The sequence below is a fragment of the Eumetopias jubatus genome, unplaced genomic scaffold, assembly GCF_037043125.1.
Source record: "Eumetopias jubatus isolate StellerSeaLion01/CBP00866 unplaced genomic scaffold, mEumJub1_p1.0 scaffold_1, whole genome shotgun sequence".
NCBI classification, from domain to species: Eukaryota; Metazoa; Chordata; class Mammalia; order Carnivora; family Otariidae; genus Eumetopias; species Eumetopias jubatus.
The window spans coordinates 117,353,552-117,379,674 of NW_028274807.1; the positions used below are offsets into that span (position 1 = coordinate 117,353,552).

Below are 26,123 nucleotides of genomic sequence, written 5' to 3' on the forward strand. Positions count from 1 at the left end.
AATGAGGAACTGGTTCATAGGATGAGTCAGAAAAGGATTAGACTCAAGAAAAACTGTGATGATGAACTGCGAAAGAAACATCAGGAAAGAGTCCAATGTTCAGAAGAATCTCTAGGACTAGAATAGGATTAGAAGAGGAGAGACTCAAAGGCCACTCCAGAATTTTGTCCGGGAAACCCTAGAGAATGTCAACTCCTTTGACAAAGAAATAAAGTAATTCAGAAAAGGTAGGGCTGATCTCTAATAAAAATAACGATTAATAATCTAATGATTAACATCAGTACTTATGATATACAGGCCTCTATTTGTTTTACACACTATACTTCATTCACCCTCACAACGACCATGTCACGCAGATATTATTTTTGTTGGATACTGAAGCTTAGAAAGGATAGGGTATTACCCAGCATCATACAGCTTGTAAGTATTAAAGCCAAAATTCAAACCCAGAGATTGAAACCAAGAGACAGACCATACTTTTGATCACTGATCCCTATTTCCTCTTGATTATTAAGTGGAATTATGATGGAAGCCACATGTTGTTTTGCATAAGTAATGGTAATGATGATAGCAACATTTCGCATGTGCCAAGGCCTTTATATGTATCTCCTCATTTGAATCAACCCTGTAAGATAGGCTATTATTATCCTCACTCTACACATAAGGAAACTGAGGCTCAAGGAGGTTAAGTAGCTACTCTGGGTCACATATCAGTAAGAGCCAACACAATTATTATTACTGTAACATTTGTTGAGAACTTTACCATTTGCCAGCCGCTGTCATTAGCATTTTGCTAATGGATTTTCTCATATAGCTTTTATAAAAACACTGGGAGGAAGATACTGTTATTATCTCAATTTTACAGCTAAAGAAACTGACACATAAAGGTTAAACAACTTGTCTAAAGCCATACAGCTGAGACATTTCAGGGCTGGGATTTAAGTCCACACTTTCTGGCTCCAGAGCCTGCACTAGGTGAAAAAACTGAAATTGGAACTCTTTTCTGCTTGATATGAAGGGAAGGTATGGACACATAAGTAAACAAGTTGGCAAGGAAAGGGAAAAAATTCCTGGAGATTAGAAGTCTGCCATGGGATTGGATCAGATCTGGAAAAAAATGGTTGGAGAGAGAGAAGAGACAGGGGCTCAGTCTCAGGGGGAGGATCTGTCATACAGCACCTGATGGCCTTGCCTCTCCCAAACTCAGGCTGCAAAGGAGACAGGTGCACAGTTATTCCCTCCACCATGATGAGCCTTGATACCTTGTCCATAATGAGGTGATGCTCCTCAGGGTATAGGCTCCTGGGCTCTAGGCAAGCTTAGGTCTTGACCCAGAACTAAACTGCTTTCTGGTGAAGGTTGAAAGACACAAATGTCCTATGTCCACTTGATATCCTGTTACTCAAAGTGGTCTAAGCCTTCTCCACAACAAAGTAGAAGAGGGAATTCAGAGGAACAAACCCCACTAAAAACAAAAAGCCTGCCCTCCAAGTAATAAGAGGGAATGCTGAAAGGGTCAAAGGGCAACCTGTGTTTTCTTCCAGATAAAGAATTGCTTCCAGACACTTACTGAATCTACGTCTGGGAAAGATGTATTACAAAACAAATTAATTTAAGTCACACTAATAGAAAAACGTATATATTCCTTGTTGCATATCTGGCACTCTTTTGAGTACTTAACACATGATAACCGGTTTATGTACCTAGGAGGTAGGTTACATGATTTTCTTCACTTTCAGACAGGGAAACCAAGGCACAAAGTGGTCAGGGGACACGTTGAAGCTGATACATTGAAGTAGAGTTGGCTCCCAGAGGCTACATTCCCAACCATGATATCATTCTGCTTCTTCTTGGCATTTTGTGCTTTCTATAATTTTGCAAAACATTCTAAACATACTTCATCTCATTTTACTCTCCACACTTGAGAGAGTAGGTATTATTCTCATTGACAATTCACATAGGATAGAAATGAGGCTCAGAGAGGTTAATATATTGCTCAGAAATCACACAGCCAGTGACTAGCAGAGCCAAGACTCAGACCTTGATCTTCCACTCCATGGGTCATGCTTTTTGCTTCCCTGCCCTACTGCTAAACATCTACATTAAGTAGAATCTCTTTAGATTTTGTCCTGAAGCATAAAAATGCAACATAACATCTCCTTATTTGTCAGGGTATTTTTTTGCCTAAGTGTGGGCACAATTGCAATGTAACCCTTTTCCATCCATCACAAATTCCTAATCATCTTCCCATAACCCATTCTCTGCATGATTTGGATCACTCTGCCTTTGCTCTATGTGCAATTTATAGGCTACTGACCAAGTGTCATCCCAGCCAAAATGAACCATTGCCTGCCAAAGGGCTGCTTACCTGACCTAGAAATAATACACCTTTTCCTCTCTCCTACTTATACTAAGATGGCATGGGTAGCTTCCCTACCACTGAACATGAATGTTCCTCCTGATCCAACTCCCATCCCCAAGAGAGGAGTCTTTTAAGGTGATCTGTCCACAGACTATCTCGCTCCCCAGGGAGCAGTGTTCTCCTTGGGTACTGAAGCACTTGCTTCCTTGTCCATGGCTTTGTTTTCCCTGATCCGCTGCCGTCCCCTGAGGGGCACGCCCCAAGGGCCAAGGCCAAATTCAAGAGCTTTTGGACCCACAGTTAGCTGATTTTATCTTCCTCCTCAGTAAGTCACCTTTTTAAAAATGTGAACACAGGTTTGCCTTCTTACTGGAGCGTTCAGCTCCCCACGAAGCGTGAAATTAATGGTGGCCTTCCAAGCCCGCCCAATGAGAGGCACGGCCTCCCAGTCAGTGCTGCAAATCGGTTCTCTTACTCCGAAAGGATCTCAACCAGATTCGTTTTCCTCGGCCAAGGAGGAGATTTAGCTCTACCGGCATTTGTTGTTTCCCTTAACATGTCTTTGTCACTTGACCAAATTTACCAAACTCTGTGAGTTCCCTCTGCTGGAAACCGGCCTGTTTTTCCTCCTGTCTTGGAGCGCCTTCCTGTCTGCGGAGGCTGCCGGCCTGACAGGTCAGTGCTGCACTTGCGGGGCGCAGGCGGGGGTGCGGGCCGCGTGTGCGCTCCGGGAAGGACCCCTCCCTGACCCAGCGGGAGGCGAATGGACTCTCTCTCACACGGGACTTTCTGAATCAACCTTTCCTGGGTACCCCGAGGAGAAAAAAAAAAAAAAAAAAAAAAATCCCTCATCCGTTTTGTACGCAACAGCTTAACGGAAAGTCTCCAAAGTGGCATTTCCTCTCTCCTTGCTGGTCAGGAGGGGATGTTCACATCAACAAATGGCTGATTTATAGAGGTGACGGATGACTTTACGAATGGAAGTCTACTCCGAGTGCGAAGGGACGCGCAGCGGCTTTGCAGAAAAGGGTGGTGGTTTTCGGTTGGCTGCTAATGGCAAGCCCGGTGGAAGCCTCTCTGGGGTGTGCACATTTCCACACACATCAGTGTTGAGAACCCTTGCATACAAAAAACAAAGAGCTAATGTGGCGGCGCTACAGTCTAATATCTCTTACCATAGGAAGTCTATATATAAAATCCCTGTGGTGGAGCAGTTAATAGAGAAAGGGGCTGTCCCTAATGTCCCGAGGGCCACGGATTCGGTGATCTGGATTCAGCGATTAGATTGCCTTTCTGCAACAGCAAGGATTTGCCCTTGGATAGCTGCAACGATTGGGTGCTTTTCCGTGTAGAAGAATCACTGTGGCTCTGAGCAAAATGTCAAAGTCGTTTCTCTCCTTTCGCCTAGTTCCCTGCTTCTCCCAGGTTTCAATCCTGGATCCCTTGCTGCTGGCTACTGTCATCTTAATTGATATTCAGGTGGTGAGATTCGCCTCTCCTGCCCCCCAAGTATTAGCTGGTAACAAGGTATGCCTCTCTGGGTATTTACATTTTGTTAGGTGGTACTTTAAGTCTAAATAATAATAATAGAAGCTGACATATATTGAAGGTGTACCATGAGCCAAATGCTGGCTAACCGCCTTTCATGGACGTTCTTACTAATTTACAGAAAGATTCAAAGTTAGGGCCTACACCCAGGTTACTCAGCCAACAGTAAGTGGTGCAGCTGGGATTTAAAAGTAGGAGATCTGATTCCAGAGCTGGGCTCCTTGAGGACCAAGCATTGCTGCCTTGAATGAAACTACATCTGTGGACTATCAGGCAAGCCCTCATGAGGAGGAAGATATTTGGGGTCTCAGGAGCCTGCCTGGCCCACTTGCTCATAGACTGGTTTTGGCTCTCCTGTGAAAAGCATGGCAAGTCTTTCTTGTAATGATAACCTGTCCTACTGCTGAGTCACAGAGGTCAAGCTATTCCCAAAGGCTTTGAAGGCATCTGTTGCTGATGCTGAAAGCCATACTATATCAAGGCTACATTACCAGAGTCCACGCTTAGGGGCCCTTGTGTCTAAATCATTGCAACACAATGTCTGTTATGTTGGTGCCTTCTCTTGTTATTAGGGAGGTTGCTGAAGAGCCTATTCATTCCAGAGAAAAAGAACAATAGTGTCCCTTAAATGAAATAATGAAGGTAAAAAAATTATATCAGCCATTCAAAATAATTTTGGCTTCCTTTCCTCCAGATTCTATGCCCTTTTCAGCACTCAACATTCATAAAATAATGTAAGTAATGTTAACAATAAGAATATATATTTGACCTTGTAGAAAGGTAAAGAAGTATCTCAATTCACCTGCTATTTTTTAGTCTACCTTTGAACATTGTAATAAACACACACACACATACACATACCCCAATACCTAAAAATTGTTTATTTTTATGTGTGAAAATTGTCTTTCTATTTCCTGGTCCATTTCAGCAAGATCTTGTTTTATTAACTAGTTAAAGGTTACAGTCCATGTATAAATTGCTAGTTTATCTGTACCTTGCTTTTTTGCCACCCTTTACAAGCTGATATCCTTATTGGATGTCACGCAGACCCCCTCTAGGGAGCAAGCATCATGGGATGGGTGAATGTAGTTGTGGGCCTCAGTAGCAGAAAGACCCAAAAGTCCATGGCTGCACCCAGGGGCATGCTCACTCCAGAGCAGTACTTCAGATTAAGCAATGTGCCCCTTAGGCATTTGATACAAACCAAACTCTAGGTGTAAGCATTTTCTACTGCCAATACCAAGCCTGCTTAGTCTAAATTACTTTTGTGTTTGTTTGTTTGTTTGTTTGTTTATTATTTAATCCTTGCCTATTTCCAAATTGGACTTGAGACAACTTATAACATGAGCCATGCATATCATGGAACCATTTAGTTGAGAGTAAATACTCAAGTGCTTTGGGATAGAGTTTTTCTGCAAAATTAGACAGCTGTTCGTTGCTGTGGTTTGGCAATAAATATAGCTCTGAGCTTTCTGGCAGCCAAAGCCAAAAGGGAAACATGATGTGTTGTATAGGAATAATACAGCACTATAAAAGGAAATCATACTTATTTATAAAAATGGGCAAACTTCTTTTCTGGTACTAAAATTTTAGGGGAATTTATCACACGTATCCTTGTATAAAGGACCTTTGGACACTGCAGTGGACAATATATTTAATAATAGTTTTAGGGAAGATGGGGATACACTCTTCATGAAGTTATCTCTCATATCAACCTTCAATGAAATCTGAGGGAGTGGCATCAAATCATAGTTACCTACAGGTATTTCTGGTAATGATAAAATCATTTTCGTTCTAATACACAACTAAACTAGATATTGCAAAGCTAAAATCTAGAAAACTTCTTAAAAAGTGCTTAACAAATGAACGTATGGCAATGAATATAAAGAACTAAGTGGAATAAGCTATTAAGCAGTTTTTTATGAGTAACTATGGAGGTAACCAGCAATCATGGAGCCTATCTGGGTTTCATGAACAACACATCATGTAGGTCCTAGGGATGGTGTGTGCGTGCATTCTTTTCTCAGCAGAATTCCCCTAGCCCTGACATTTCAAAGTGGTGCTCAAGGATGCCCCCCAAGTGAGCAGAGCTCTAGGCTTGCCACCCCTACACTACCCCTTTTATTAGTTCCATGAATTGGGTTTTCACATAAGATTTCATTTGAAAAAGGGATTTCTGTTGCTTTAAACAAAGTACATCTGTTTTTAGAAACATATTTTTTTTATTTTTTCTTACTACCAAAGTAATGCATAAACATTATAGAAAATTTAAGAAGTGAAAATTCACAGAAAGAAATAAAATTAGAATTACCTGTTTTCTTACTACTTATTAGTAACTATTGTTAATATTTGCCTGAGTACATCTGATTATATGAATATACATATACTTAATTAAATATATACATACATATATGAATGTAATTATACTTTTAAAATTTTAAGTAACTTGCTTTTTTCACTCAAGAATTTATAGTGACGCTAGAATAAATGAGGCAGAAGAGAGAATCAGCAATATATAAGACCAAATGATGGAAAATAAAGAAGCTGAGAAAAAGAGAGATAAACAACTACTGGATCACGAGGGCAGAATTCGAGAGATAAGCGATACGATAAGACAAAACAACTTTAGAATAATTGAGATCCCAGAAGAAGAAGAAAGAGAGAGAGGGGCAGAAGGTATATTGGAGCAAATTATAGCAGAGAACTTCCCTAATGTGGGGAAGGAAACAGGCATCAAAATCCAGGAGGCACAGAAAACCCTCTCAAAATCAATAAAAATAGGTCAACACCCCGACATCTAGTAGTAAAACTTAGGAGTCTCAGAGACAAAGAGAAAATCCTGAAAGCAGCTCGGGAGAAGAGATATGTAACCTACAATGGTAGAAACATTAGATTGGCAACAGACCTATCCACAGAGACCTGGCAGGCCAGAAAGGACAGGCATGATATCTTCAGAGCACTAAACGAGAAAAATATGCAGCCAAGAATATTATATCCAGTTAGGCTGTCATTGAAAATTGAAGGAGAGATAAAAAGCTTCCAGGACAAACAAAAACTAAAGGAATTTGCAAACACGAAACCAGCCCTACAAGAAATATTGAAAGGGGTCCTTTAAGCAAAGAGAGAGCCTAAAAGCAGCATAGATCAGAAAGGAACACAGACAATATATAGTAACAGTCACCTTACAGGCAATACAATGGCACTTAATTCATATCTTTCAATAGTTACCCTGAATGTAAATGGGCTAAATGCCCCAATCAAAAGACACAGGCTATCAGATTGGATTAAAAAATGAGACCCATCGATATGCTGTCTGCAAGAGACTCATTTTAGACCCAAAAACACCCCCAGATTGAAAGTGAGGGGGTGGAAAACCATTTACCATGCTAATGGACACCAAAAGAAAGCTGGGGTGGCAATCCTTATATCAGACAAATTAGATTTTAAAACAAAGACTGTAAGAAGAGATGAAGAAGGACACTATACCTACTTAAAGGGTCTATCCAACAAGATCTAACAATTGTAAATATCTATGCCCCTAACATGGGAGCAGCCAATTTTGTAAGTCAATTAATAACAAAAGCAAAGAAACACATTGACAACAATACAATAATAGTGGGGGACTTTAACACCCCCCTCACTGAAATGGACAGATCATCTAAGCAAAAGGTCAACAAGGAAATAAAGACTTTAAATGAAACACTAGACCAAATGGACTTCACAGACATATTCAGAACCTTCCATCCCAAAGCAACGGAATACACATTCTTCTCTAGTGCCCATGGAACATTCTCCAGAATTGATCACATCCTAGGTCACAAATCAGGTCTCAACCGGTGCCAGAAGATTGGGATCATTCCCTGCATATTTTCAGACCACAATGCTCTGAAACTAGAACTCAATCACAAGAGGAAAGTCAGAAAGAACTCAAATACATGGAGGCTAAAGAGCATCCTACTAACGAAAGAATGGGTCAACCAGGAAATTAAAGAATTAAAAAAATTCATGGAAACCAATGAAAATGAAAACACAACTGTTCAAAATCTTTGGGATACAGCAAAGGCAGTCCTGAGAGGAAAGTATATAGCAATACAAGACTTTCTCAAGAAAAAAGAAAGGTCTCAAATACACAACCTAACCCTACACCTAAAGGAGCTAGAGAAAAAAAACAGTAAATAAAGCCTAAACCCAGCAGGAGAAGAGAAATAATACATATCAGAGCAGAAATCAATGAAATAGAAACCAAAAGAACAGTAGAACAGATCAACGAAACTAGGAGCTGGTTCTTTGAAAGAATTAACAAGATTGATAAACCCCTGGCCAGACTTATCAAAAAGAAAAGAGAAATGACCCAAATCAACAAAATCATGAATGAAAGCAAAGCGATCAGAACCAACACCAAAGAAATACAAACAATTATAAGAACATATTATGAACAACTCTATGCCAGCAAATTAGATAACCTGGAAGAAATGGGTGCATTCCTAGAGATGTATCAACTACCAAAATTGAACCAGGAAGAAATAGAAAACCTGAACAGACCTATAACCACTCAGGAAATTGAAGCAGTCATCAAAAATCTCCCAACAAACAAAAGCCCAGGGCCAGATGGCTTCCCAGGGGAATTCTACCAAACATTTCAAGAAGAAATAATACCTATTCTCCTGAAACTATTCCAAAAAATGGAAATGGAAGGAAAACTTCCAAACTCATTTTATGAGGCCACCATTACCTTGATCCCCAAACCAGACAAAGACCCCAACAAAAAGGAGAATTACAGACCAATATCCTTGATGAACATGGATGCAAAAATGCTCACCAAAATACTAGCCAATAGGATCCAACAGTACATTAAAAGGATTATTCACCATGACCAAGTGGGATTTATCCCTGGGCTGCAAGGCTGGTTCAACATCCGCAAATCAATCAACGTGCTACAATACATTAACAAAAAAAGAACAAGAATCATATGATCCTCTCAATAGATGCAGAAAAAGCATTTGACAAAGTACAGCATCCTTTCTTGATCAAAACTCTTCAGAGTATAGGGATAGAGGGTACATACCTCAATATCATAAAAGCCATCTATGAAAAACCTACAGTGAATATCATTCTCAATGGGGAAAAGCTGAGAGGTTTTCCCCTAAGGTCAGGAACGCGGCAGGGATGTCCACGATCACCACTGCCATTCAACATAGTATTAGAAGTCCTAGCCACAGCAATCAGACAACAAAAAGAAATCAAAGGTATCCAAATCGGCAAAGAAGAAGTCAAATTCTCACTGTTTGCAGATGATATGATACTGTATGTGGAAAACCCAAAAGACTCCACCCCAAAACTGCTAGAACTCATACAGGAATTCAGTAAAGTGGCAGGATATAAAATCAATGCACAGAAATCAGTGGCATTCCTATACACCAACAACAAGACAGAAGAGAGACAAATCAAGGAGTCGATCCCATTTACAATTGCACCCAAAACCATAAGATACCTAGGAATAAATCTAACCAAAGAGGCAAAGGATCTGTACTCAGAAAACTATAAAATACTCATGAAAGAAATTGAGGAAGACACAAAGAAATGGAAAAACGTTCCATGCTCATGGATTGGAAGAACAAATATTGTGAAGATGTCAAGCTACCTAGAGCAATCTACACATTCAGTGCAATCCCCATCAAAATACCATCCACTTTTTTCAAAGAACTGGAACAAATAATCTTAAAATTTGTATGGAACCAGAAGAGACCCTGAATAGCCAGAGGAATGTTGAAAAAGAAAAGCAAAGCTGGCAGCATCACAATTCCGGACTTCCAGGTCTATTAAAAAGCTGTCATCATCAAGACAGTATGGTACTGGCACAAAAACAGACAAATAGATCAATGGAACAGAATCGAGAGCCCAGAAATGGACCCTCAACTCTATGGTCAACTCATCTTTGATAAAGCAGGAAAGAATGTCCAATGGAAAAAAGACCGTCTCTTCAACAAATGGTGTTGGGATAATTGGACAGCCACATGCAGAGGAATGAAACTGGACCATTTCCTTACACCACACACAAAAATAGACTCCAAATGGTTGAAAGACCTAAATGTGAGACCGGAGTCCATCAAAATCCTAAAGGAGAACACAGGCAGTAACCTCTTCGACCTCAGCCACAACAACTTCTTCCTAGAAACATCACCAAAGGCAAGGGAAGCAAGGGCAAAAATGAATTATTGGGATTTCATCAAGATAAAAAGCTTTTGCACAGCAAAAGAAACAGTCCACAAAACCAAAAGACAACCGACAGAATGGGAGAAAATATTTGCAAATGACATATCAGATAAAGGGCTAGTATCCAAAATCTATAAAGAACTTATCAGACTCAACACCCAAAGAACAAATGATCCAATCAAGAAATGGGCAGAAGACATGAACAGACATTTTTCCAAAGAAGACATCCAAATGGCCAACAGACACATGAAAAAGTGCTCAACATCGCTCGGCATCAGGGAAATCCAAATCAAAACCTCAATGAGATGCCACCTCACACCAGTCAGAATGGCTAAAATTAACAAGACAGGAAACGACAGATGTTGGTGGGGATGCGGAGAAAGGGGAACCCTCCTACACTGTGTTTGGGAATGCAAGCTGGTGCAACCACTCTGGAAAACAGTATGGAGGTTCCTCAAACAGTTGAAAATAGAGCTACCATACGATCCAGCAATTGCACTACTGGGTATTTACCACAAAGATACAAATGTAGGGATCCAAAGGGGTACGTGCACCCCAATGTTTATAGCAGCAATGTCCACAATAGCCAAACTGTGGAAAGAGCCAAGATGTCCATCGACAGATGAATGGATAAGGAAGAAGTGGTATATATACACAATGGAATATTATGCAGCCATAAAAAGAAATGAGATCTTGCCATTTGCAATGACGTGGATGGAACTGGAGGGTGTTATGCTGAGTGAAATAAGTCAGTCAGAGAAAGACATGTGTCATATGACCTCACTGATATGAGGAATTCCTAATCTCAGGAAACAAACTGAGGGTTGTTGGAGTGGTGGGGGGTGGGAGGGATGGGGTGGCTGGGTGATAGACATTGGGGAGAGTATGTGCTATGGTGAGCGCTGTGAATTGTGCAAGACTGTTGAATCACAGATCTGTACTTCTGAAACAAATAATGCAATATATGTTAAGAAAAAAAAAAGAAGAAGATAGCAGGAGGGGAAGAATGAAGGGGAGTAAGTCAGAGGGGGAGAGGAACCATGAGAGACAAGGGACTCTGAAAAACAAACTGAGGCTTCTAGAGGGGAGGGGGTGGGGGGATGGGTTAGCCTGGCGATGGGTATTAAAGAGGGCACATTCTGCGTGGAGCACTGGGTGTTATGCACAAACAATGAATCATGGAACACTACATCAAAAACTAATGATGTAATGTATGGTGATTAACATAACAATAAAAAATTTTAAAAAAAGAAACAATTGCTTTAGAAAATCAGAGGAGAACACTAAAAAAAAAAAAGAATTTATAGTGACTGTTTCCAATGACATTATTATTCTGTATTATTTAATGGTGCCTGATATGATATCATATCAACTTGCTATAATTTATTCCACCCTCCCTCTGGTTGTTTATAGTTTTCAAAATTATTAATATGATTACAATGGTAACCCTTATAGATTGATTTTTGAATTTCTATTGCTGGGTTAATAAGAAGGCTAACATTTTAATGTCTTGGAAAATTCACCCAAATTATCCTCCAGAAAATTTGTAACCCTTTGTACTTCCACAAACAATGAAAGAGAGCTCATTTACTCACATCTTTACCACTCTAAATCTTACTCATCCCTGCTAGTATGATAGTCAATTTCCAATTCATTGTGATTTATATTTATTATATTTGTACTGAGGAAAGCATTTTAGTCACATGTCATTGACAATTTATATTTCTCCTTTGGTGAACTACCTGTCTCTGCCCTTAGTCCTTTTTCCTACTGAGATGCTTACATTTGTCACTTTGAATTTTAGGAGCTTTTTATTTATTTAAAAAATTAACCCTTTGACTGTCATGTAAGCTATAAATATTCTCCAATTTGTGGTTTTATCTCTTAAATATGTTATATTTTGTTGGTTTAGTAAGGGAAAGGGATAATATGGACATTTTCAACTTCATGTGGTTAATTTTATCTCCAGCTTAGAAAGCCCAAGATTTTATTAATTTTTGCATAGGAGGCCAAAGTGTTTATCAATGATAATGCATACTTTCTTTTAGTAGTTTTGTTTTTGCACTGGAATCCAACTGGAATTTGTTTTGATATGTAGTACAGGATATAGCAGGGATTTGTCTTCCTAGAAGATACCTCCCACTTGTCCTAACACCCTTCAACCATAACCTATGTATTTATAATATAATGTCCTTGTCTGTAGATACATATATGTGTATTTATGTTCTGGGTTTTCTGTTGCACCACTGAAATTTTGTTCTTCACTGTTTTAATCATTTCAGCTTTATTGTTCATTTTAATATCTAGTAGATTAATCCCTCACCCTCTCTTCCCCATTTTCAAGAGCTTCTTTGCTGTACTCACATATTTATTGTTCCAGATGGACTTGAAAATAACTTTGTTAGGTTTTAAGCAGAAAATAACTGAGATTATGGTTGCAGTCGCATTAAATTTTTAGATTAATTTGAGAAGTGGTATTTTTACAATGTTGAGTCTTCCCACCCAGGAATATGTTATGTCTCTCCATTTATTCAAGTCACCTTTTATGGCCCTTAGTAAATTTTTATAGTTGTCTTCACATTCAACCTACAAATTTCATGTTAAGTACTTTTTAAACTATTTTATATTTGAGGGTATTATGATGAATCAAAACTTCTTCCATTATAGTTTCCAACTGGCTACTATTTGTTTACGTACACCTAGACTTCACTAGGCTATTGGATTTACTCTCTGTAGCTTTGAAATCTAGAACTAGAACTGATGTGTAGAATTAAGATTGATCGGCTGAAGTTGCATCAGACTATCAGGTCTGCCAGAGCTATATCAGCACCAGAAGTATGGCTGAAGCATTCTGGGCACTCACCGTCTTTTGAGCAATGGAATGAATGATTTTAGCTCAACAAGAGGAAAAATTTCCAAAATCTGATTAACAGACTGCTTTATAAGATAATGAGTGCCTTATGCCTGAGAATATACTGAAATATTGCATTTGTCCATCGGTCAGGATATTCCAGGGCAGATTCATACATCAACAAAAGAATATACTATAAATTACATCAATCTGCTTTCATTTCCCTAATTATTAAGTTAAAATAGAGACATGTAGACCTGAGGAAACAAGAGCCTAGCTGAGAGGAATATAGTAGACATATGTTGATTTGGGCTACCCAGCACCCATTCTCATTTTCACTGGTAATAGCATCCTGATGTTGCTTAGGGAACTATCCCTCCTCCATCAGATACCATCTTGTTGATCAAGGTGTCTCATCCTCCCCTGCCAAAGAGAATAGGGACATCGAAAGTGAGGTCAATCAGACAGTCTTTCCTTAGGATGTGATCCTTTAGGAGGGAGATAGAAGGATGTATGACTGTTTTGGCACCTGTTCTTTCCAACAGCAGAGCCCTGCTGAAACCCCCTATTTATTCCTGACACAGATTCCTGGGGCCGCCTTTGTGCATGTTTTCTGAGAGCTATCACTCTTCCCTCCAATAAATTCTTTTCTGATTACAGTAGCCAGAATCAGTGTTTATTGCTTGCAAACAAAGAAGCCTAAATGGTGCAAGGGAAGGAAAAATCCATGATGGATTTCCACAAAAGAAACTGCATAACTTGGTGACAAATCAGAAGGGAAAGAGGCTCAAAGACAGTGCAGCCTCTAGGCTAGGACACCTCTTATGCCAGATGCACAGTGATAGGCAAACAAAAGGATCAAGCTTTTAAAGACAGTTTGCATAGTGTTCATTATCATTTTCGATTCAGCTTCTTATAAGATTCATTATGAACACTTCGGGGGGGGGCTTGCTCATTACCACATCTTCTGCTTTCACTTTCAGTTTTACTAATTTGATGATGATCATTTGATTTATTTTGATTATCTTTCACTTCAAGGGCCACATTTGCAGCCGCCTCATCTCAGTCACTTGGAAATTGCACCTGCAAATGTTCAATAGTCACATAGAAGAACTTACTTAGTTTTATGGGAACAAGTGTCTTTTAGACATGCAAATGAAGGTTGGCATTTCTATTACCCAGAAGTTTGAGTCTCTGCTGTTGGAAATATACAAATGCAGTTTGAGAAAACTTTTATTTGGGAAGACTGAGCAGAATGTCAAATGCAAGTGAGAAGTCTTTCTAGAGGATGAGAGTGTATAGATAGAAATGGACTTTAGGGAGTTCTTACAAGCCAGGAGAGCATAGAAAGAGAATGTATATGGATGTGTCTGCCCTACTTACAAAATCAGCCACTCTAGGGATATGTCTCTAGTTTCTGGCTCTTTGGCTCACTGGCTGAGGAATTGGCATAAGTCATCCTATCAGTTGGTATCTCAATTTTCTTTACTGCTAAGGTAAAAGGATTTTATTATTTTGTAATGGAAGGACACTGTACATGTTCAAAATGTGACTTTTGAGTAAATATATGACCCCAAGGTATTCTCTCTATGAGGTACCTGCTACACATGCATACCTAATTTCTGATCAGGGAGAATTTTTCTTGTGCAGAGTTCTATTTTCTAAAAGTCACTGGGTTACTGAGCCATTATTTTAAATTGAATATTGAAAATAATTCGGCAGTATTATTTATAGCATAATCTCTAATGGAATTGAATCCTGTCATAGAAGCTGCTTTTCAGTTTATAAAGATAACCAAAAAGCACAGCTGGACAGGTTGTTTGAAAATTCATTTTTATAATCTGTTTCCCAGCTGAGACTTTGGAGGTCAGGTTTTTGCCAGAAGCAAACTTTCAGAGACTGTCATTAAACACCCGAAGAGTAAGATTTCTAATGGCAACATTGACACCGTGTCTAATGATTTCTCTGCTTCCAGGCACTGCTGTAATAAAGACAGCTTCCATTTTTAGATTCCTGGGGCATATTTTATGTCCACTGAAGGCAAAGGAGGGAGAGGGAGGCCACTGGCATAGCTCATTTTCTCATACAAGAAGTTAAATAGTATAGCTGACTATTTACTCACCTTCGAATGAGCTCCACCTAAGAAAATAAACATATAAAAACCTGAAAGAAAAAAAAGTCCTGATTACTAAGTAATGCTATTGGGTTTTCTGTGCCAATTCTAGACAGTAAGAAACTCTGAAAATTTTATTAAATGGATGGAAAGCATATGATGCTCTGGCCCATTTCCTAAGGAAATTGACAAAGATGTCTAAAAGAGGCACTCAGCACACACAGACATCAGACACAACATAAACCATTAATTCATCTCGATCCCGTCACTCAAGGCATGTTCTCCTGTTGTTCTCAAATGACAAGGGCCTAATTACATTGTCACGATAAGCAAAAGTTGACACTTGGAAGCTCAGGTTCTGCTTATCTATCAGGTCAATTCTTGAAAGGCTTCTGTAGAGTAAGTAGTCAGGAAAAGGAGAACTTGAGAAAGTCTTTCTTATTTACAATAGACAAAGAAGTAAGATCTCCAAATGAAATGACTATTCCTGGACATGTTGAGACTTCGCTCGATCTGAGTAAGTTGGCTCATTACTTTTTATCTCCATGATCTCTCAGCTTGGAAAAAAAAATTGTCTGAAACTCTTAAGAAGGCTTTAGCTTAGAGGTGAACGTGTTCCATTTGGCTTGCCAGCGATGCATCGCATGACTTGATGGAAAATATGTTTCTAGATCTCAGTAAACAAAACAAATCACTGGGAGGGGGCTTGGTTTGAATTCCTTCCTAAAATGAAACCGGCCAGTTTCATCTTCTAAGGACATGTCATTAGGTGATATCTCTTTGCTTAAAACTGCTCGTGTTTTCGTATTGTCAGAACCATGTGAATCCAACTTAATTAGCCAACAATTCACCAACAAATGAGGTGCATTGAGAATTTCCAAGGCAAAAATAAAACCTGGAGGCTCAGAATATTAGGCATTCAAACTGTAGTAATAGGCATCCAAAATTCTCAAGGGGATTAGTTAACCAACACACTGAACCAAGGGCAAACATGCAACGTTGCCATCTCAATAAACACAGGTGTAAAGTACATCTCCTCGCATAATAACTCATTAACTCACACCTGCACTTTCTTGAACTGAATAGCTCATCATTTCAATATTCAAACAACCTTGCACATGTAACTTGAGTAGTGGACAAATTTACCCCAGCTTTTTTCACTGTAAATGTTTTCAGTCATTGTTTAATGTCACCTTATCGTGCCAAGAGGCATAGGAGGAAGAAAAGAAAGTTCTTTCTTTCTCAAAAACTCGTTTTCTTCATAGGTATGTAGAAGACTGTCAGAAGGTAGATGGCACAAATATATAACACATAGGTGAAGGAGAAAGTACAGTCAAGAATAATTCCCATGTCCCTATATTAGTTTGATCAATGGTTCATTCCACCAAAATTGGGGATATACATGAGTGAATACATGCAATAGAAAGGGAGACACAAAAATTATTTCATTCAAAAGTCTTCTAGATTCTATGCAAATGTGGAAACTACATGGAATGGTATGATGGGCAATTGGACATGGACATCTTGGGTGAGGTTGTTCGTTAGACATTTAGGTGACGGATGTAAATGTGTTAGCTGACTCCAAGGAAATGAAAACTGAAAGAAGGGTAAGCTTGATGAACACCAAGGCTTGAGATTGGAGTAGCAGGGATATAAATGAAAAAGTGTTTTTTCATTCTCCAGACCCCTATTTAATTTGCATAAATACCCACTGCTATATTTTGAACGAGATTTTTGTTTTAAATGGAAATTTATAAACCTTGCAACATAGACAGGAAGTAACTCTTAAATGCATGCCCACACTGCACTGGAGAAACCAGAAATAAGAACATAGATTCATGCTGTTTTCTGTATTGATGTTCTTATATTCCACAGACTCATGATTAATCTGCCAACTGTGGCATTGTCAAATATGGTGAACTAGACAGTAATTGTACTCTTTGGAAACTTGGAATCTTTCATATTCCCTGAAGGAGTTTTCCATTTCTTTAAATCTTGGACTTCCCAGTTCCAGGTTCACGTTCAGTGGTGGTGGTGGGAAACCTGTCAGAAATGTCTCTTTTTACTAGATCAAAAATAAATAAAAGCGTGGCATGGAAAAATAACCCATCAACTTTAAAACCCCACAGAGTACCATCTGAGAGCTAAACACATTTTTTTTTCTCTCTCTCACTCTCTTTCTGTGTTCTGATAATGTAATCAATATATCCTGTCTAAAAATGCAATATTCTTTAGTCTTAGAAACCCCTCAAGTCTGCATTTAATGTCAAAGAAAATCATGCTCCTTATGACAGACGTTTATCTTTCAGCTTCTGTATCTGAAGGCTTCATCAACTTTTAATGAAAAAACAACTACTGAATAATGTTATCAGTAACAGAGACTGTAGGTGACAATACCCTTGAATAAGAAAATTTAAATATTAGAAAAAAATGGACCCTGCCACTAATAAATCCAGATAAACATCTATTTGCATATGAGGATCAAAAACTAATTTCTCTTGCATTCTCTTTCACAGCAGATGAATATTTTTTGAAATAGAGATTCATTCTTTTGACCAACCTGCATTTCCAGGCGCCTGATGCCTGTCAGCATTGTTATGGGAGTTGGGGGCAATACAAAGAGGCAGGACGTAGACCCAGTGTTTGAGGAGATCTAGGTCAAGAGGGAGACTCCTGGTAATCTAGCTGGCAGGAGATCAACGTGAAGCTGAGGGACCCCATGTAATTCTTCAATTCCATATATGCAGACCTTGAAGCAAATGTAAAAACTGAGCCACTCAGATCACAGACATTTAAGATTGAAAAGTGCTTAGAGATCATCTAGAGCAGTGTTTGCTAGGGTTTCTTGACCCTTATTGGCAAAAAAAAAATAAAATAAAATAGCCTTATCATACACCTATCTGCACATAAGTGTAATTTTTGCCCACAAAAGTACTTACATATTTGAAAATACACAAAAATTCTAATTAAAAACCGATGTTTTTCTATTTTCTTCCATCTTTCAGTGGGTTTTCTTGTATATTCCAACTTGATGAATACTAATGCAGACCATCTTCTTTAATTCATTGAGAAGAAAACAATGGACCAGACAACGAATTTAAATTGCACAAGTCATCCAAGTGGATGAACTGTGACCAGATAGATCCCAGGCCTCTTGATGTCCAATGTAATACATTTTTCCTTATACAATTTACAACCACACACTGAACCTTGATCATGTAAGCTTATGTTTATATGTATGCATGTATATATATATACATATATATATATATATATATACACACAATATTGTTAGTACTAATGCTCTCTGAAAGGAATCGAGGAGAACAGTGTACATGGCATTCTGTTAACCATAGGTGTTAATTGTCCTATGAAAATTGATCTCTGTGGAAAGAATGAACTTGCCAGCAGAATCATTATTTTTCCCAAAGAATTATGGACGTCCTCATGCTGTTTCCTAAATTTCTTTGCTTGCCAATTAAATTGAATTTAACTGTGTACTTCTTTGTGGTTTCTCAAACAGCTCTTTTAGCTAGTGTCATAAAATATTGGTTCTACTTCTTGTTTAAAATGTCATAAGTGAGTCCCTGCAGCCAGCCCTTTCGGGATCTTGTACACCACTGAAGTCTCACTGTGCAAACAGCGAAAGGCAATACACATGAGTCAGAAAGTATTATTATTTTTTCTAGGCCACTTCTTGATATCTTCCAGAGCTCCTTTTTATTTCAGATCTCGGATATTTGTGAGCATGTTCCGCTCTCTGTGGACTCAGATGTATGTACTTGATTCCATCCATCATTGCCACAGGACCCCATAAATAGAACTTGAATCCAAGATCTTAGACATGCAACATAGCAGTTGGATTTAGTGATTGCTTATTTTTGCAGCAGAGATGGAAACAGAATGATCAGTTTTTACTTTTGTTGGGAAGGAAAATGTAACAATGTTTGCCTGCATAGGACATACATACTGGATGTTTCATATTTCTAATTTTTATAAAAGGACTAATAAAACATGTAAAATAAATGCTTTTGTGCTTACAGTAGTTTGACAATTAATACTTTGCAATAATTGTTTCTTTTATTAAGTTTTTTATTCAGAAAAATGTAATTAATCAATTAATTCTATTTGTATTTATGTCCTAACCTATACTTGATTAAAACCCAAAGTGTGCATATAAACTGCATGTTTCTCACACATGCCCCACAGTCTCCTGCCTCTCTCCCTTCACTCACACTTCCCTACTCCTGACCTTGCATCCTCCAACTCTTCTCATCTTTCAAGGCCCAAATGCCTCTGTATCTTTTAGAAAAAATTTCCCCATTTCTCTTACACCTTCCCCAGCCCCAAAGAAATCACACTTTCTCAGGATTTCTGTTTTCTTGTCACCTACTACGTTATACCTGCTATTAGATGTCTTTGTGTACATGTTGTCTCTGTGAGAAGTTGTAAAGCTGCCTGAGGTCGAAGACCAGGTTTATTCATCCTTGTGCCCCCCATAGCCATAAACTGTGCTTTGCTCACTGAATGACCTCCATAGATAAATAGAATTTGAGTAGATGATAGCAGATACCCAAGGTAACTTGCAAAAATCTAGTACCTTAACTCTAATATTACTGAGAATTGTCTAAGTTTGGATTACTAGGACTAAGGAGCACATTTTCACTTGTTTTTCCTTGACACAGGAGTTACTGTGGAAGATATGGCAAAAAATAATGATTAAGGGTATAGAATATGCAAGACATGTACTAGATTCTTTGTACTTCTTCCCCCAGCAATGTATTAAACAGGAAGTATTGTTGTGTCTACCCATAGAATGAGCTTCTCTAAGTTACTTCTTCTTTTCATGTCTTCTTCTTTTCATCTACTTCTAGTAATTATAGTAAAATCTAGGATATACTTATTAATGTTTAGTTTATGAAGCATGTTAATACCCATGATATTGCTTTATACTCAGAACAGACCTGTAAAACAGATTGGGTGCTATCCAAATGAGAAAATTTACTCTTAAATGGGTGAAGCCATTGACCAATGTCACCACTTTTCTACCTGTAACCATGACCAGAGAATGGCAGCCTGGGAAGGGTGGTACCTGACAGACCCCAGGCCCTAAGAGGCATAAACCACACTGTTACTTTACAATTCTTAAATTTACTGACCAAGTCCAGTTTTTATATTTTCTCTTTGACTATTTTGTTTTCATTTTTCTTTTATTAGGTTTTTAATTCTACTTTCTTTGGGTCCATTGTTATGTCTCTTATCTAGCTTCTTGAGGTAAAATAGTCCAATTCTTTTATTTTTTTTTCTAATGGAGTGCATGCAAGACTATAAACTTCCCTCTGAATAATCTGGTTTCATCTCATTGGCTTTGATAAGAAATGTACTCTATACTTACTGTTATTTATTTCCACATAAGCTAAAATTTCAAATTTGATTTCATCTTCAACTCCAATTTCATCTAGAAGAATACAGTTAAAAACCCCTAATGGTTACATTTTTGTTGATAAGCTTTTTTTGTTAATTTCCAATTTTATAGCATTGTGATTGAAGAATGTGATTTATTGCTTTTTTTGAGGGGGAAAATTATTAAACTGTTTAATAGCAAAATATATTATCAATTTTATTCCATGTAAATTATTTCTTTCACATTCTAGTAGTGCTGGGATTAAAAATAAATAATTCTAATATAAAGAAAAAAATTTAAACTCCTCAAATGTCCTTGATAGATAACTGTCCCATGAAACTGAAATTACTTCATGGAATCATGTCAATTCTGGAAAGTGACAGAAAGAAAAAATAGAGACTAAAACACAGAAATAAAATTTAAAAATCTTTTTTATAGTTAGCAAAAGACATTTTGGACCATGCAAGGTCAAAGCCAAGCCATAGCAAAGGTGAACTGATACTTAATACCAAAGTGTTGGTCAGGGATTTGCTTCTCAAAGTGTGATGGAAGGACCAGTGCACAGACATCCCTGGTAGTATAAAATGCAGAATCATGGGCTCTGCTCCAAACCTACTGAAGCAGAATCTGCATTTTAACAAGATTCCCAGGTGATCCCAATGTACATTAACATTCCAGAGGTATTAGGTAGAGTTTTGAAATCTCTCTTGCCTAATCCAGATTCTTGGGCCATAGCTGAGCTTTCAGGTGGGGTCAAGAAGCTTCTGATGTAGGGGAAGGACAGTAGGATATGCTGTATGTTAAGCATAGCCTGGAAGTGACAAGGACAAGCCAAACAGAGAGGTGAGAAACAGCAAGAGAGAGAAGAAAGGAAGTGGGTTCCTCTGAGGTGACCTGCATCTGTCACTTGGACAGTGACATCAGAATTCACCGTATTCAATGTCCTTTGACCTGAAGGTTTGTGGTCTAAAGATTTAGAAACATCTTTCTACACAGAGGAGACTTCCTGAGTTTATCTTTAAACCTCATAGGTCACTTGAAAAAATTAAGTTTTTGTGATTAGAAGGTATGGTAATGTTGTGTTTTAAAATTTTATTTTAGAAGAGTTGTCTGTCTAAAAGGATATTTGAAAGTCTGAAAGTTTATCTAGTCTTTACCTTTTGAGAAAGTTGGGCTGCCTCTACTCAAAATGTCTAAAGGTTTCATTTGGAACCAGCATTAGCTCCTCATCCTTCGGAAAAAAAAAAAAAGGCTAAATTGAAGTGTTAATCCTAGTAAACTAATAAAATAGTATATAGGAAAATGACAGATCCAGGGAACTGGAAGATATTCAAACCCTTCCTTTATGAAAAGAATTTTTTTTCCCACAGCAGCTCTGGCAGACAATCATTCAACCCAAACATTTCAAATGATAGGGAACTTCTCACACTTCAAGGCAGCCACTCCATTGTAGGATAGTGCTCATATTTTGGAAAGATCATGTGATTGGGAATCAGAAGACACATGTCCAGGTGCAACCCATGCCTCTTTAATAGTTCTTGGCCTAACTTACTTCCTTCCCCTAAGTCTCTTGTTCCAATCTAGTGGCTCAAATTCACACTTTTTTAAAATGCCAATTCTAACCATAAGTAGGATTGAAAGGAGACTGAGTCCAGTCTTTCGGAGCTTGGCACAGCATCTCAGCTGCCACTGGCATCCTCCATTGTCCAGTTATAACAGGAGGGTGCAGAGCAAATGGATTTTATTCCCAGATGACAAACCTTCAATGGTTTCTGAGAACCATCAACGTTTAGGATGAGAAGGGACCCACAAGAGAGTACTGGTCAGGATTCAGTCAGGAAAAGAGAAACCGGCTGGGTAAGCCCAGAGTTTAATGCAGGAGATTGGGTGTACAGGTGGTGGAGAGCTGAAAAAGTACAAAGGGGGCACTGAGGCTATCCAGGTAGTAATTGCAGGAAGCAAGTGTAAACCCTGGGACAGGAGGAGCAAATGGAAGAGAATCTAGAAGTTCCTAAGAGGAAACTGCTGAGCTGGGACCCAGACCTGTGAGGTCATTGGCTGGCTATTGTTGCTTTCTCTGAGGGGGCCCATGGGGCTGGAAGCAACATGAAAGCTATGGTGAAGAACCACTGTGAGATGCCGCTGACAGGAGCCACAGGCAAGCGAGAAGACAGCAAGGCCTTTTCTCCCCTCCTAGCCTCCTTCTGGGGCCCCCATCCACAGAGCTCCCCAGGCTCTGGGGAAGAAAGATGTGGTCTGCAGAGCCCCAGCTCCAGAATCACAGGGAGAGCACCGGAAGGTGGGTTTGGAGCCAAGACGCTAGTTTGCTGACTCACACCAGACGGTGCCCCCCTTGTACACCTGAGAATCTGAGATACAGAGCATGTGAGAGCGTTGTCTAAGACCCTACATAACAGTAGTGCCAGCTAGTGCTGGCCAGCACAGGGAGGCAAAAATACAGTGACAACTAAAATCCACTCTTGCAAGAGAGAAAACTCTCAACTCTGAATCTGCTTAGATGGCAGAGAATTTATAGGTGTATTTAGATGAAACATTTTCAAAATATGTTTTGGCTTGTAAAAGTCATACTAACTACAGTAATTTGTGTGAGTTAATTAATTACTAAGGTATAGAATTATGATTTTGTAGGCTAATACTTAAGGTTAGATAACTCAGTTGTTTTATTTTAAGTACAACACCAAGCCTCTGGTCATATAGGCACACTTTTCATTGTTTGTTTGTGTGATGTATCTGTACACAGAACTCAAAAAAAAAAAAGTATTAGCAGAAACATTGCCTGTTAGTGTTCTAATGGATGCAAGGAAATGAAAACCCATGGAACTGCTGGGGAGTACATCCTCAAACAAGACGCCAGCCCCTCCGGATATGTAATCTCCATCATCGTACCTCGATTCGCCTGGGGCATCGGAAATGATATTTTTTAGATGGTTTAAGATCACCTTAAAACATTCACAGATGGTCTGATACAGGCAGTAAAGCACAGGAAGTTTGTGAAATCTTGAGTCTCAGCTCCGCCCCTTTCAAGATGACCTTAAGTAAATTACTTTTGTTTCTTACATGTTACATAGGACTAGGAATATGCATTAATTTATTCAACAAATACTCACTGAATGCCTACCATGTGCCTTGCTTTGCTCAAAGGGTTAGAGACCAATGAATCCCCCTGTATTCAATGAGCTTTCCTTTGCCATTCTGGAAGGCAGAAAATAAACGCAGGAATTTATAAAACGTTAGGTGGCAGTAAATAATATTAAAAAGAACAAAGCAAGATAGGCAAGGAGAGAATGATGGGAGGGATAATTTTTATGAAAGGCACACAGAAGACCTATCTGATAGTGTAGTATCTTAAGGGGAGGAGGGAGCCATGTGGGTATCTGAAGAGCTTTCCAAACAGTAGGAACCAGAAACTCAAGGGCCCTGCGGTGGAATGTGCTTAGCAAGGATATAGTGCACAGCAAGGGACGAGTATAGTAGGAGATGAGCTTAGAGAACTGGGAAGGGAAGAAGGTGGCTGGACTAGATCCTACAGGGCCTTTTATTCATGGGGATCTATTACAAAGTTTAGGGAAGAGAACTGACATGATCTCATATGATCTCAATTGTCTTAAAAGAATCACTATGGCTGGATGGAAGCTAGACTGCAGGAGCCTAACAGGGGAGACAAGGGGACCAATCAGGAATCTGTAATCTAGGCAAAAAACAGTGATGGTGGCCTGGAAAAGGGTGTTAGGGGAGGCAGTGTTGAGAAGTGGCTGGGTTCAAGTAAGTTTCAGAGGTCAAGCCAACAAAATCACTGATGTACAGAGAGAGGAAAAGTAAAGGATGATCCAGAATTTTGGCCTAAGCAGCAAGAAGAATGGAGATGCTGTTACTGAGAAGGGGAAGACCGTAGGAAGAGCTGGTTAATAGTGCTAAGCCTATTGTGAAATAATAAATCAATGCAATAAATAAGATGACATAAAAAAACACACAATGGTGCATTCTTGGCCCACTATAGGTGTTCAGCCAGTCTTAAATCTCCTCCCTATCCTTTATAACTCTTCTTTGTTACCACTTCTTGTTCTCAGAATACATTTATGCACTACCCACACACTCTCCCACCCTTTTTATTCACCACTTCTCTGCAAATCAATATACGATCAAAACGTGTCCACATCAGTTGGAGGGTCAGCTAAACCTCACCCAGAAAAATCTCCAACAGACTATAGAATCAGCAGAGATAGGCAAATTACATTTTTAAATAAGGAAAGAAAAATATTTGATAACAAAACAACATGCATGGCAATCTTCCTAGTGCCTCAAAGTATTTAAAGTGCTTCAGTACCCTAAAAGTTTCCCTGGTATTGGTTGTTTTTTAATAGAATTTTTGTGAAGAGTAATATATAATATTTCATAAGCATCCTTTTCTTAGAATTTCTGAAGAGAGACTAAGAAATGGAAAAGGCCAAAAATCTGTAGACTGCTTACTGCATATATATTTCTTGGCAAAATTTTCTAGTCATTTTTATTCTTTTGCCTAAAACTTTGAAGCACATTAAAAGGAAATAAGTAATGTAAATGCCTATGCACTTGTATTAGGTAAAAAATGTCTTAGCAATACTTTATCCAAAGCCAATCCAAGTAATAACCAACATATAAATAGAAGCATACAGTCTAAATATCAAAAAAAAATGCTTGGTTCTTAAAATTCTTTACTGTGGATTCATTTGCGATGTCAGTATTCAGTTCACATATCTCTATACTCTTAAGAATCATCAGCAATTAATTTATGAGTGTTTTTAGTTGGAAAGATTCTGCTGCTTAAAATTCAATTTGATCCCCTTGGTCTGACTTGAGGAATACTTACATCTTGTGTTTTTCCCAAAGCCCTCCTCTATGCTCAATTTCCCATAATTAATAGAATCTTTAATCCAAAGTAAAACGCCATCCTCACCACTTCCCTACCCCAGATCAGGGGTGATAACAGAGAATAACAGCCCAGAGACAAATAACAACATTTGTCTCATGGTTGCTACTCTTCTATCCCCCGGGTACATCTAGTGTATGTATGGCTTCATGTCACATTCAAAGCTGGGTATACTGATGGCTTAAGAAATCAATCCTGCAGGGGTGCCTGGGTGGCTCCGTCGTTTAAGCATCTGCCTTCAGCTCAGGTCATGATCCCAGGGTCCTGGGATGGAGTCCCGCATCGGGCTCCCTGTTCCGCGCGGAGCCTGCTTCTCCCTCTCCCTCTGCCTGCAGCTCTGCCTACTTGTGCTCTCTCTGTCAAATAAATAAATAAATAAATAAATAAATAAATAAATAAATAAATATATAAATAAAATCTTTAAAAAAAAAGAAAAAGAAAAAAGAAATCAATCCTGCTGCCAGCCTAGAAGCAGCTGAGGGCCCACTGTGGGTAGGACGCACACAAGAACAGACCAGCTTACCTGCAAGGAGTGTGTGCCTTGGATGTACTCACTAGATTCTTCAGCAGCAGAAAATAGAACACCTAGCCTTGTCAGGGAGGCATGGGGCCAACAAGGACCTTTCTCTCATGCTTGGCAAGGAGAGGTATTGGCAGGGGCAACAAAACCCTTATAGATTTCTTAAGTTTGTGACTCATGGTTTT

The 26,123-nt window shown here is 38.8% G+C and overlaps 1 protein-coding gene across 1 annotated transcript in view; it reads left to right on the forward strand.

Moving 5' to 3' along the window:
- The window catches only part of SLC9A9 (solute carrier family 9 member A9), a 564,530-nt gene that overhangs the window by 241,451 nt on the left and 296,956 nt on the right, over positions 1-26,123 (forward strand). The window contains exon 8 of the mRNA XM_028099209.2: positions 2,932-3,037. Coding sequence (XP_027955010.1) covers positions 2,932-3,037 — 106 coding nt within the window. The remainder of the gene's footprint in view (positions 1-2,931; positions 3,038-26,123) is intronic.